The sequence below is a fragment of the Dipodomys merriami genome, unplaced genomic scaffold (genome assembly GCF_024711535.1).
Source record: "Dipodomys merriami isolate MVZ:Mamm:240054 unplaced genomic scaffold, mDipMer1.0.p SCAF_55, whole genome shotgun sequence".
Taxonomy (NCBI): domain Eukaryota; kingdom Metazoa; phylum Chordata; class Mammalia; order Rodentia; family Heteromyidae; genus Dipodomys; species Dipodomys merriami.
In genome coordinates this window covers 3,550,851-3,564,379 of record NW_027206124.1, presented here as the reverse complement: position 1 = coordinate 3,564,379, position 13,529 = coordinate 3,550,851, and the positions used below count along the sequence as shown (strand labels likewise).

The window sequence follows — 13,529 nt, the reverse complement described above, 5'->3', positions numbered from 1 at the left end:
GAAAGACAATTAAATCAGAAGGGAGAAAGGGTAAGCGCTGTCCACATATGCTAAAAAGAGGCAGGAAGGCAGGACAATGGGGTCCTGTACCATGGAGATGAGAGAGGAGCTGGTTACAAGAGTGCCCGCATATCATCACTGCCTGGCCTGTGCTCCTGCGCTCTGGAGCCTGCACCAGCCCAACACAGCCTCCATCTTTATTAGTGTTAGAGCATTATGCTGTGACTACACAGATGAAAAGGCCTTGTTCACCCTCCATTATCTCTAGCAATAGTCAAAATTTAGGTGCACATAATAACTACCTGAGGTGATCAGGCCAAGGTAGAAAGTCAAGAGCAAAGTAAACAAAGCTTTGCCAAATTCTGCTGCAAACTCCTCCCACAGAGATTCTGTTGCTTCACTGGAAGGCCAGTTTAATCTGTCTGTGTCTAGAAACTCTGACTTCTTCTCCAAGACTCAGTTAAAATGTCACTGCTAGGGAAAAGCCTCAACCAATTCCAGAAACTCTGTTGTACATGCTTTTTTTTTTAGCAGTACTGGAGTTTGAACTCAGGGCCCTGACCACTTGAGCCACTCCCAGCTCTTTGCTGCAGTTATGTTTTTGAATAGGGTCTTGTGTTATGTTCATCATAGGACTATGATTGTCCTAATGTCATTTCCCACACAGCTGGATGACAAAGACAAGTACATGCCACCATGCCCACCTTTATTTGAAATGGGGTCCTGTGACATTTTTTTTTTCTTATGTCTGTCGTGGGACTTGAACTCTGGGCTTGGGTGCTGTCCCTGTGCTCTTCAGCTCAAGGCTAGCACTCTACTCTACCACTTGAGCCACAGCACCACTTCCAGTTTTTGGATGTAAGAGTCTCACGGACTTTTCTGCCTGGGGTGGCTTTGAACAGTGATCCACAGATCTCAGCATCCTGAGTAACTAGGATTACAGGCCTAACATTTTGTTTTATCAGGTTGATCTTAACTCATGATCCTCTCTATCTCCACCTCCCAAGTAACTAGGATTATAGGAATGAGCTGGCCTAGCTTGTTAACTGAGATAAAGTCTTGCTAACTTTTTGCTTGGGTGAGCCTTGAACCAAATCCTCCTGCTCTTTACCTCCTAAATAGCTTGGATTACAGGCAAGCGCTACCACTCCTGCCTCTACTGAACCTTAAACTGTACAAGGGACACCTCATTGTAACATTTCTATATACGCATATAATATATCCCTATCAACTCATCTCTCTATCACTCATCCTTATCCCTCACTTTAAAGTAACTTCAATAGATTTCATCTTTCTATTTTAGGAAATAAACTTTGGCTATATTCATCCTCATTCATCCTCTTTATTGGCCTTTCTGCTTCCTGTTGGTACCAGTTCCATTCTCCAACAGAGATTGTTTTACATTCTTGTTTTTTTTTTTGGGTCCGTCGTGGTGCTTGAACTCTGGGCTTGGACGCTGTCCCTGTGCTCTTCAGCTGAAGGCAAGCGCTCTACCGCTTGAGCCACAGCGCCACTTCCGGTTTTCTAGTGGTTTATTGGAGATAAGAGTCTCACAGACTTTCCTACCCGGGCTGGCTTTGAACTGTGATCCTCAGATCTCAGCCTCCTGAGTAGCTAGGATTACAGGAGTGAGCCATCGGCGCCTGGCTGAGATTGTTTTACATTCTTGTCCTTCATTTTTTCAAAAGTGTGTACTAACTACACTCAGGGATTTCCCATGGCATTTTTGGCATGTATGTATATTTTCATCAGAATCTCTCTGCTGAACATGTCATACAATATCTACCACACTTACTATCTGTTGTCTACTGGGTTTTCAGAGCATGTGTAACCTCCCTGACAGTGAACTGAGCATCTCTGAGGGAGAAGCCGACCTAAACATTTCCTGCGACATCTAAGGACCGAATCCTCCACACAGCTGCTCCATGAGTAAGATGTCAGCCCAGGCATCTTTGTTTCTTCATTAGTTCTACAACCCCAGAGTATCAGCTCAATAGTTTAGCAAATAGCTCCTCAGAATTTTCAAAATAACCTAGAATCTGGAAACTCTCGTTCACATGTGGGTGAATCCTTGAGGACAACCAGCCTCCGAGAGTTGTAGCATTTCCATTAATAAAGTAGTCTTACTTATGTATATAAATATTACAGCGATAACTAGGAGAAGATGTAAAAGGAACAGAATGAAAATGCTTTTCATGAAAAAATATCTACTTTGTTTGCATGCATGATGCAATAAAAGAGATGTGGTATTTTGTTCTAAAAATCTTGAAGTTGGTTTAATTTTAGACTAGTAATCATCACTCTGTTCATGCCTATAAAACCAGTCACTTCTCATTTAGTAACTGGTAACCATTTTAGACTAGTAATCATCACTCTGTTCATGCCTATAAAACCAGTCACTTCTCATTTAGTAACTGGTAACCACCTGGTCTTTAAAATCAAAAGTGTGGACACGACGGCCACCAGTGGCTCACACCCCTAATCCTAGCTACTAAGGAAGCTGAGCTCTGAGGATTGCAGTTCAAAGCCAGCCTGGGCAGGAATGTCCATGAGACTCTGATCTCCAATTAACCCGCAAAAAAGCTGGAAGTGGTACTGTGGCTCAAGTGGTAGAGCACCAGACTTGAGCAAAAGAAGCTCAGGGACAGCACCTAGGTCCCATGTTCAAGTTCCAGGACCGGCAAACTACAACAACAACAACTGTGGACCCGTGAAATTGCTTACCTGGGGGGAGATAAACTGGGGAGGCACTTGCGCCCGGAGACCAGGAGAAGAACTCAGCGGCTGCACTGGTGTGTGCAGGCCCCTCGATTGTGCTGTGCTGTTTCCAAATAAACCATGATTGCCGCCCTGTAGAAATAAGAGCACCAGTAAGGCTTTTTGTCAATGAGAGCAAACGCAAGTAAGAAGCAATTTTGGTTTCTGTCCCTCAGAAGAATCATGGTCTGTGTTCCATGCAATCACAGCATTGTATAACTGAGATGCTTCTCATTTGGGAACGCTGGGGGCAGCTATGCAAATCAGTTCACAGGCATATCATTCACCAGCTGTGCAGGCTAAAGAACTCTACAAACTGAAAGAGTTAAAACTTAGCCAGATGTTAGAATCTTTTATGACTAAAAGGTATAAACTGTAAGATTAAGCTCAACGACTTTGTGTTTTAGTGGTACTGGGGTTCTCGCTTGCCAGGCAGGTGCTCTTCTATGGCTTGAGTACCCTTCCAGCCCTCAATGAGGTGATCAAATTTGTCCTTAAACTTGATCTTAAAAGGCACCTGCATAAAAATACATGCTTATGCTATCAATTGTAAAATAACATTACAATGGGCTAACTGAACCATGTCATTACTGCCATGGTGGTAAGCCTATTATCATGAGGACCCTACTCCAGCCTGAACCCCTTTCTTTACCCAGGACTTGTGACCCCTTCTTTACTAGATGAGGAAATGTCAATCAATCACACAATGAGATAAAAAGGGAAGAAAGGGAAACAGTAAAAATTGTTTCAGGGATACTAAAATGAACATTACTCACCTGTAACTTCTCATTCCAATGTTTGGATATCAGTCTAGTTACAAATAAGCTTCACCTCCTGATTCTTGAGGGCTCACCTCACTGAGCACCTCACTACCCTTCCACTGAGTTGGAGAAAGCTGGGCTCAAAGGGTGATTGTGCCTTTCTGATTTTGATAACCCAACACTGTTACCTCCTTTGCCTAAAGTTACTTTTTAAATTTGTTTTAGAGATGGGAGGGGCTCTCCCTCAATGGAGCCCAGGGCTAGCTTCAAATTTGTGCTCTTCCTGCTTCTGCTTCCTGAGGGCTAGGGTTACAGTAGTAAGTCACCTTGCCCCATTTCCTGAGGTTCTTTTCTACATCATATCCACTTGACCTTTTCAAGGCCTGGATCAGAGGTCACTGTGAAGGTCTTCTCCCTAAACCTTCTTCCCCATTCCACATGCATTCCACTAGTTCATCTCTGTGTCATCCAAGCACTGGAACATTGTGATGACACCATCAAAATGTTAAGAGTTACTTTCATTCTACCTTTCACCACCAGCTCAACCCTTGAGTTTTCCTACTCCCAGAGCCCTAGTCTGTAAGATGGACATATCATTTGAGGTATCCTGAAACATCCCACTGAGCAGCTTCAACAAAGAAAGCTGCACCACTGTTTAAACTCAGCGTGTGAACTCTCAGGTCACCACCTTCAGCTTGCCATAGGGATGACTATTTTAAAGAATTTGTTAAAAGCACTGTAAAGTTCTAGAACATTAAAGATACTTTGATGGCTTTAATGATTCAAAAATAGATTAAAGGGATTGCTTTAGGCAAATCAATAAACTTAAAAGCACTAAAAATAAAAATGATTATAAACAAAGTAGAAATGGCAATTCAAATCTGTGTGTTTCATAAAAAGAAAAAGAAACCCATCATGAATTTTATGTCTTCAAATGGTTGCTTAAATATGAGAAGATCTTTAATTCTAGAGACTAATACTCCTACTCATCCTGTCTAAACTCATCAGATTTGTCACATGAAGGATAGATCAGTTCTAAGTTTTCTTTGTTCTGATAACTGGATGGTTTGACTGAACATCACCCAAAAAAGAGGATTAAGTTTAAAGTAATGACCTTGATACTAAAGGTCATTATTCACGACTGGTCCTTAGATGGTGAAGTTATAGGAAGCTATAATCTTTGCCAGAGTTTGTTTTGGCAAGTATGAAATTACTTTTTTAGTGGGGAGATGCTGGGTCTTAAAGCCGGGGCCTCACACATGGTAAACATGTGTTCTATCTCTGAACCACATGCCTGCTCCTGAGAGTCATTCTAATGCTACTACAGACTTTGAGATGAAAGCTTGCTATGGAGTTGCCAAGACTGGCCTTGCACGTCTGGACTCAATAAATTCTGCTTTATCAGCCTCCTAGGTAACTGGAACTACCGGTACGTATCACGGCACCTGGATTAGTCACATTAATTTCAACCTTTGTTTTGATAAGTAGTATTTAAAAGAATGTGCTTTTTTAGAAGTTTTTTATAAAATTAAGAACTGATTCCCTCTTAGCTGATAAACGCCTCCCTTCCCAAATAAAGTCCAAGGACCTCTGAAGCCATATGCAGCACTGGTATTAACCTGAAATGGAAATAAGTAAGGCAACTGCAGTCTATCAAAGAGGCTCTTTATCAAAGAGGCTCTACTTGGGTTTGAACTCATGATGTTGAGTCTTGAGCTTGCTAGGCAAATTACTCTACTACTAGAGACAAGAACTGTATTTTCTCTCTTTTGCCTTAGTCCTGGCATCTGAACTCAGGACCTTGCACTTCTAGGCAGGCACTCTACCATTTGTGGTACACCCTCAGCCCTACCAATATCTTAAAATGGAACCCTGGCATTAAAACAGCTCATTTTCTTGTATTTGTTTTACACAGTGAGGAATTAGGGGCAATCATAAATATGAGGCCTTTAAAAAATTAAATTTAGAAATTAGGACAAAGGTACAAAGTGTTTATATATGCTAATATTAGATGATCTCCTGTAAATAAATAAAACTTTAGTGGCTTTATGTGTGGCTTCTAAAATGATCTGAGTCCCCAGAGTTATCTGCCTCAACCTCAGGGTTTAATTCACAGAAGCATAAAAATTTTAACAAATTGTCAAGCTGACTGAAATGGTCTGTGAGTTAGAAAATCAAAACTTTTTTTTTGGGGGGGGGGGCTTGTCATGGGGCTTGACCTATGGTCTAGGCCACAGGCGCTGTCCTTGGGCTCCACTTTGCTCATTGCTCAAGGCTAGTGCTCTGTCACTTGAGCCACAGCACCATTTCCAGCTTTTTTTGTGATTAGGTAGAGATAAGTCTCACAGACTTTCCTACCAAGACTGGCTTGAACTGTGATCTTTACATTTCAACCTCCTAAGTAGCTAGGATTATAAGTGTGAGCCACCGGCACCTAGCAAATCAAAACTTCAAATGTTATTTTTTAAACTTTTTTTTTTTTCTAAATTGAACTCAGGGCTTTGAACTTGTTAGGCAGGCACTCTACCACTTCAGCCATGCCTTCAGCACCTTTTTGCATTGGTTATCTTCAAGGTGATACTTTATTCTGGGGCTGCCCTAGGCTACAAACTTCCTTGTGTTGCTGGGAATGACAGGCATGTGCCAGTGTGCACAGCCATCTTAATCAAGATGGAATCTTTCAAACTTGGTTTTGCGAAGGTTGGCCTTAAACTGTGATCCTCAATCTCTTCCTTCCATGTAGGATTACAGGTCTGAAACACTGTGCCTAGCTTAAATTTTCTTTTTAATATGAAGTGTATTCAAAACCCTTACCATAGAACCTGTGCACACACTGATAATAATAGACTTTGCATCAATCATATGCACGATTGCAGCAATCCATAGATCCAAAACAAAGAAGGCCTTAATCTTAAAAGTCCAATGCCAAACTGGCCTGGCTGTTTTATTATATTCCAGCTATGTACTACACATAGAGTACTGGATAATTATGTCATCTTGGAGCTACATTATTATGACTGTTTTATAGTTTCAATATGTCACCCAAAAATGAGTACTCAAACTATCTATGTTATTAATTTCCCCGTTTATATAAACAATACATAGCCATGTCCTCTGTAAGAGAACTGTGATAAACATCAAAATATTACGGCAGAAAATAAAAAAAAATTATCTATGATTGAGAAATAACTAATCTGAAGACAGTATAATCCACTCTTAGAAATGTGTGAGTTACTACCAGAAGGCATAGAGGCCTGTGTGTAAGTTGGCTGGGCAGTGTTGGACACCACTTTACCCTTCCTCTAACTTACACATGCAAGCCACATAAGACAGACTGGATACACCTAATAATTACACAATGTATAATTAATGTCCTTCTGTGACTCTGAGGTGAAGAGCACAGTGGCAAGGGGGGCTCACAGGATGATGGCACACTTTCAGAATTACTGATGCAAAGGCACTGAGGCACCAAATTCCTGGCTTTCTTCAAAAAAGTCAGAAGAGACTGTGGAGAGCCTGCCCTGCTATGTCCCCTCCCCTCAAGCCTGTGAGAGTGAGGAGGCCTGATCCAAGAAAACTGCAGACTCCATTTCTATTGTGCGAAGCTTCCTTGCTTGGAGGACTGCCAGGTACAACCCTAGCAAAGGGCTGCTCTAGGTCTAATGGCCACACGTGAGCAATATGCACTCTTCTCAAAGTTCTACTATCTGTTACAAGTTGCTCTTCTCTGGGTAACAATTATCCTACTTCAAATTTAAAAAAACTAGATTAGCAATATGTGGTATTCTTCATTTAATCTTACAACCCTGTCCTTATTTTTTAGTAGGTATATTAAATGGAAGAAAAGACTTCCAAACCATGACTTACTACCCTATTTAATATTAAAAGTAGGTATATTGCTAAATTAGATTATATAAGGTACCTATATAGCCTTGTTAATATTTTCCTAAGTTATTTATCAGTTATTAAATATGAACTCATGATCAAAAATGAGAAGACAAAAGAAACACGTTTAAAATAATGTCCATGTTGAGAAACATGAGAAGAGATGGTTCTATGGGCTGAAAGAGCTAAAACCTACACTTAATATCATTCTGTGCATTCAGTAATCAACAAATTTCCCAAGACAGACAAATGATGCAATAAACTGAAGACCAGGGCCAAGGCGAGGCCTAGCCAAGCAGTTACAAATTTGAGAGGCCTCCTTACTTGTCTAGCAGCGAAGTTTTGGGGGTTGAGCCCTGTGCCGATTGCTCCAAGGCTGACGTTGGGTAGTGTGGAACCAGAGGGAGACAGCTTGTAGCTGGGAGAAGGGGAGAAGGGAGAGCAGGGAGCCTCATCCCCAAGGCACCCATCTTGATTGGAGAAAGGCAAAGTCAGCTGAAAGGTAGTAGGAGTTAGCCAATCACAATGAGTGTTGGTTAGTGAAGCAACAGAATGCAAGAAGGGAAAGAGAGAAACACTGGAATAAACAAAGTGACAGTGTATTAGCAGTAACCGAGGATGGAATTTGGATCTGATAATAAATCATACTTTGCCCAACAGAGACCATCTGTCATCCTCTTTGATATGATTTTTCCTTTTCCTCTAAGTAGTAACACATTAAGTTCCATTGTATTACGGTAACAGTTGCCAGACCCTTTATTTTTATGTATCTAATATTGATTTCTCTGGCTGTGTGGCTCCTGAGACAGAAGCCAAGGCAATCTTGTTGTGAATATACTGTTGTCTGGACCAGTATCAATCATATCAAAAGCAGTCAAATCTAAAAGTTTTAGTTGCTTCGTGAATATGAGGAACACTACAAATTGGTATTTTGAATCAAGGAATCATCTTCACTAAAAGTGTAAAATCAAAATCAACACATAAAAATAACCTATTTTAATCAGGTAGTTGAGAATTTGAAAAGTATCATTGTAACTAAAGATAAAGTACTCAGTGGGAAAGATAAAGTGGTTCCTCCCACTCTCCTGAAAAAAACCCTAGAAGTCAAAGCCTTAGGAGATACAAATGTCTGTACAAATCCCAAGTTCAGTTGGTAGTTAATAATAGTTTAAGAATGTAGTTGACGAAGAACAGCAAGAAAAAATTAATTTGGAATAATTTCTTTCTAAAATATTCCATGTTTTGTTTCCACTGTCTGTGAAACTTCATGAATATCCCAGAGCTTAAGACCTTCACCATGATACATACTAAAGACAGACGGTCCTAGCTCTTTCCAATCACCTTTTGACATGTATTGTCTTCATGTCACCGCATAAATGCAGGTGATGTTTGTGCTTTGTTCACTGAGTCCAATAACTCAAATGCTTTTTTTCCAGAATCAGTTATTAAAAGACAAAGAATAAAGCGGTTCTTGGGAACTATTACCTTAAACAAAGGATTCAACTCACCTTCTCAAAATAAGGCCCACTGTCTGTGGTTCCCAAGTCTTTGGAATTAGGTGGACGGAACCCAGATCGATCCTTCCTCATGATATCATTAAAATCCCCGAGATTCATTGCTCGCTTGTCCACATCAAATTTTTTATCTGAAAGAACAAAAGCAGGGTGAAATTTTTTGGAATCAATGAATGACCTCAAGATCACTAAACTGATCTCAAGATCAATGAATCAATCTCAAGAACCTGGCCCACCCTGCTCTGTGGGGTGGGCACAAGCTCTTTCTACTCTTGAGGATGAGACCAGGAGAGCTCTGGCTCTCACTGGTTCAGGGTTCTTTCATAGAAAAAACCCAAAACATCAGGGCTGGGAAGGTGGCTCAGTGGTAGAGTGCATGCCTTGCATGCCAGAGGCCCTGGGTTCGATTCCTCAGCACCACATAAGCAAAAAGAAAAAAAAGCCGGAAATGGTGCTATGGCTCAAGTGGTAGAGTGCTAGCCTTGAGCTGAAGAGCTGAGGGACAGTGCCCAGGCCCAGAGTTCAGGCCCCATAACCGGACCAAAAAAAAAAAAAAAAAAACCCAAAACATCTATCTGCAAACATATCTGCTGTAGCTTGTCCTCTGTGGAGCTTAGGGACTAATCTAGCTAAGAAAATATTTAGACTGTGGTTACTGGTTTGATGAACACATCTTGCTCACAAAATTCAAATGTTCTCAGCGAGAGAAGTTGTCAGCTTTTGCTATTTAACATCTGCTAGATAAATGGTGCAGTTGTTGCCCTAAACTTTAAATTTTAAGAGCTGAACACAGCTGAATGTGTTCACAGTCTGACAGGCAAGATATAATCTCACAGGTGCAGGAGTTATTTCCACTTCCCCTTTACAGCTCTCTAAATATGCTACTATACACTGACACGATCACAGCCCAAGGTTAGAAGATCAGACTACGGATTTCTCTTACCACCTACACTGTTTTCTAGGGTAGACAACAACACTGACCTCTATGCCCTTCTATTCAGAAAACATTCATTTGTAGTCTTTCCTGGATTTTTGCATGGAACCTTGTCTGTCACTGAACTGCATCATCACAACTCACACTAAACAAGATATCCCAAAGCCCACCATCAGCTTCACTCCACTCCTAATGGCAGAGTGATACACACCTACAGACAAATCCATTTTGCTGCTTGGATTATCTTCAGTTTGACTCTGAAAAAAAGTAAAGAGGTAAAAGAGCATTAAACTGTACACATTTGAATCAGGAAAGGAGTTCTACCTTCATGTGAGAGCACATCTTACCACTGGCACTAAATCCTCTGACATGAATTCTACTATGGGATGAGGACCGTAATGTTTTCTATTATCATAGTCTCACTGAAACTCATGCCTATGCAGCTAAAGTCCAATCTTCACACACCATTAGCCTCAGTTAATCCACAGACAGAGCAACAATTCAACAGCTGCCTGGAGAAATAAACTCTCATCCTCAAGTTCCAGCTGGCCCAGGATCAAATCCCATAAGCAGCAGCCAAAGGATGACAATTTCTTGTGACTTGTCAAGTCATCAAGTCTTGAAACGTGCTGCCAACTCAAGTCAGTTGCTTTTTTGGCAACCAAGATCGGGTGCCTTCATAGAGTTCCCAAGAGATAAGAAAACTAAAAATTCCCCACCTTTTCCCTAGATAATTAATCCCAGTATGGGTTTCCTAGTTACTATATTGTTATTTTAAAATTGTAATGTAAAAACTGGTACAGCAATGTTGAGAATACAGTATAAATTTTTAAGTGTCTGACTTCTTTCTTCCTACCCTCCCAAGATAGTAAATGTACAAGTCTTCAACTTTAAATACCGGTATACGCTATAAGAATAAAGTATAGAAAACAAGCTCTGTATTACTATATATGGTAGTTGCCTTCAAATTAGTACTAAGCCTCAAATTTGAGACATACTATACATAAGTTAAATAAAACTTACCAGCAATCCCATATTTGAAAACTGTTTGGCGAGAGGATTCATCCATGAATCATTGTTTCCTCCTTTGAGTGAGCACTACAGAAATGAAATATGGAACCTCAGAATCATGAATTTGTCTCAGCCTCCTACTGAAATGTAGGACCAAAAATTTACCTTTTTGAGCATTATTTCTGTTTGTCACTTTGATGGTTTACCTGTTAGCTGGCATCATTAGTAAGCCCTAGTTAACAGCTATGTCTTTGCTTAACTCCCAGTGCTGAACTAGATGTCACTAGAAAAACATGCGGTGCTTCTACTTTTCGCATGGAAAGAAGTCACTGCCAGGTTTTGTAACACCCTGTGTCACTACTTCCACTGAAGAAGGAGCTCAGGGGCCAAGCTGGCTCATATAGGGAGAAAGACTGGTGTTGTCAGTGTGCATTATTTAGACAGGATCCTGCCAAAACCAGACATTACTCCCATGTGGACACAATGAGGAACTCATACAGGAGTACCTCATCTGCACGAAGGCCACTGATCCACAGAGGGAAAGAAACCTGGTGGAAGACATTGACACAAGCTCCTACATCAAGCAGAGCAGAGGTGGGTCTACATTTTTTAGTGAGACAAGCTGGTTTCTCTCCTGAACAAGGCAGCAGTGACAATCAGCTCGCTCCACTCCCACTAGATGGGGATTTGGTGGGATGGGAGACAATGAGCTAGGGTCAGATAAAAATATGTGTGCGGTGACATCTGTCATATCAATCTTACTAATCTTTAAAATGATAGGGCATTTGTTGTAAGGTGAAAAAAAAGTCCTCACTGGAGGCAAAGGAGAAAGGAAGCCATTTTTTTCTTCCTCTTTTTTTTTTTTTTTTTTTTTTTAAATTTTTTGGTATGTTTTGTTTGTACTGAATTTTTTTTTTTTTTTTTTTTTGTCGGTCGTGGGTCTTGAACTCTGGGCCTGGGCGCTGTCCCTCAGCTCTTCAGCTCAAGGCGAGCCCTCTACCACTTGAGCCACACACAGCGCCACTTCCGGTTTTCTGGTGGTTTATTGGAGATAGGAGTCTCACGGTCTCTCTTGCCCGGGCTGGATTTGAACCGCGATCCTCAGATCTCAGCCTCCTGAGTAGCTAGGATTACAGGCGTGAGCCACCAGCGCCCGGCTCTTGTACTGAAATTTTAACTGAAGACCTTGCACTTGCTTGGCTGGTGCTCTACTAGTTGAGCCACACTTCCAGCTTAGCCTTTGATTATTTTGGAGATAAAATTTCACAGGCTTTTTTGGTCTGGCTTAGCTTCATTCTCCAGTTATTGGCTTCGTGAACAGCCACAATTACAAGTATGAGTCACCAGTGCCTAGTGAAGGCATTGTTTAATAGCTACAGAGTTTTCATTTCACAAAATGAATTGTGTGTGAACATACCTGATGCACTGAACTCTACATCTGAAGATGGTTAAGATGGTAAATTTGACCTTATGTTTATTTTATGACCATTAAAAAAAATAAAAGTGCCGGGAGCTGAAGGCTCACACCTGTAATCCTATTCGGGAGGCTGAGATCTGAAGATTGTGGTTTGAAGCCAGCCTGATTAGAAAAGTCCTATGAGACTCTTATCTACAATTAACCTTCAAAAACCCAAAGTGGAGCTGTGGCTCAAAGTGGTAGAGTACTAGCATTGAGCAAAAAAGCTCAGGGATAGCATCTAGACCAGAGTTCAAGCCCAGAGCCAACAAACAATAAAAATAAACAAAAGTCCTTAGTGTAAGAGGTCAGAATTACTGTCATTGGAGCTGGAATATTAAGGGGTGACAGATGTCACTGCACAGATTTATTTTTATCTGCTCCTGAAGCTGACAATTAAGTCAATCTGAGGTGTCAACTGAGTTGGGGATTAATTATCTTTTCATCATTCATTATCGGTATCTTTCATCCAGTTAGTGTAGACTCACTACTAATTTGTAAATGACCAAATAATGGACAAAAGTCTACTAGAACCTAAGGGTATGTCTCAGCCTCACGAGTAGCTAGGAGTCCAGGCATGAAGCACTGGCGCCTGGCCAAAAAGCATTTTTAAAGAGCGCAGAGAGCTACCAACCAATTTGCAACATAAAAACCAAAAACAAAAGATCCTATATTTGAAAATCTATTTAACACACAGCAGCAAGAACTCAATGTCACTGGTAAGGAGGATAAGGTAATGTTTTCCCCTTTAGTTAGGATCTCAGAGATGCCAACTGTCTCTCTCTCTGCATTAATTCCATTGATTCTCAGGTCTGCCTTCTAGGAATGAGTAAGCAAGCTCAAACATTTCAGAAGCAGGCTACCTTCATTTGCTTCTTCCCTCCTTGTCCCCAGCTTGCTGAGTTGTGGGAGGAAGCACTTCCCTGAGAGCCGGTGGTGTTCCAGACTCCTCCATCGTCCTCCTCTTCCCAGCTGGGATGGCGAGTTCCTGTGACCGGCCCATCACTCTCCCCCCAGCCATCTTGCATAGATTTGGAATCTTTAAGGAAAGAGTGATTAGCCCTTTTAAACAACTATATGTCAGAAAAACCAGACAAATAATTTCCATCTAGATGTAGCATTTTAGGATTATATATATACACACACACACACATATATATATAAATAAATATATGTATATATATATATATATATATATATATATATATATA

At 40.8% G+C, this 13,529-nt stretch overlaps 1 protein-coding gene across 7 annotated transcripts in view; it reads right to left on the bottom strand.

The window, feature by feature from the left end:
* The window catches only part of Tnrc6b (trinucleotide repeat containing adaptor 6B), a 237,367-nt gene that overhangs the window by 36,677 nt on the left and 187,161 nt on the right, over nucleotides 1–13,529 (bottom strand). For 6 of the 7 annotated variants that reach the window (XM_069999582.1, XM_069999585.1, XM_069999583.1 and 3 more), the window contains 6 exons: nucleotides 13,182–13,357; nucleotides 10,875–10,949; nucleotides 10,063–10,108; nucleotides 8,912–9,048; nucleotides 7,728–7,898; nucleotides 2,725–2,850 (listed from right to left, as the gene is read on the bottom strand). In XM_069999582.1, coding sequence (XP_069855683.1) covers nucleotides 2,725–2,850; nucleotides 7,728–7,898; nucleotides 8,912–9,048; nucleotides 10,063–10,108; nucleotides 10,875–10,949; nucleotides 13,182–13,357 — 731 coding nt within the window. The remainder of the gene's footprint in view (nucleotides 1–2,724; nucleotides 2,851–7,727; nucleotides 7,899–8,911; nucleotides 9,049–10,062; nucleotides 10,109–10,874; nucleotides 10,950–13,181; nucleotides 13,358–13,529) is intronic. The other variant, XM_069999588.1, reaches the window with a different exon arrangement.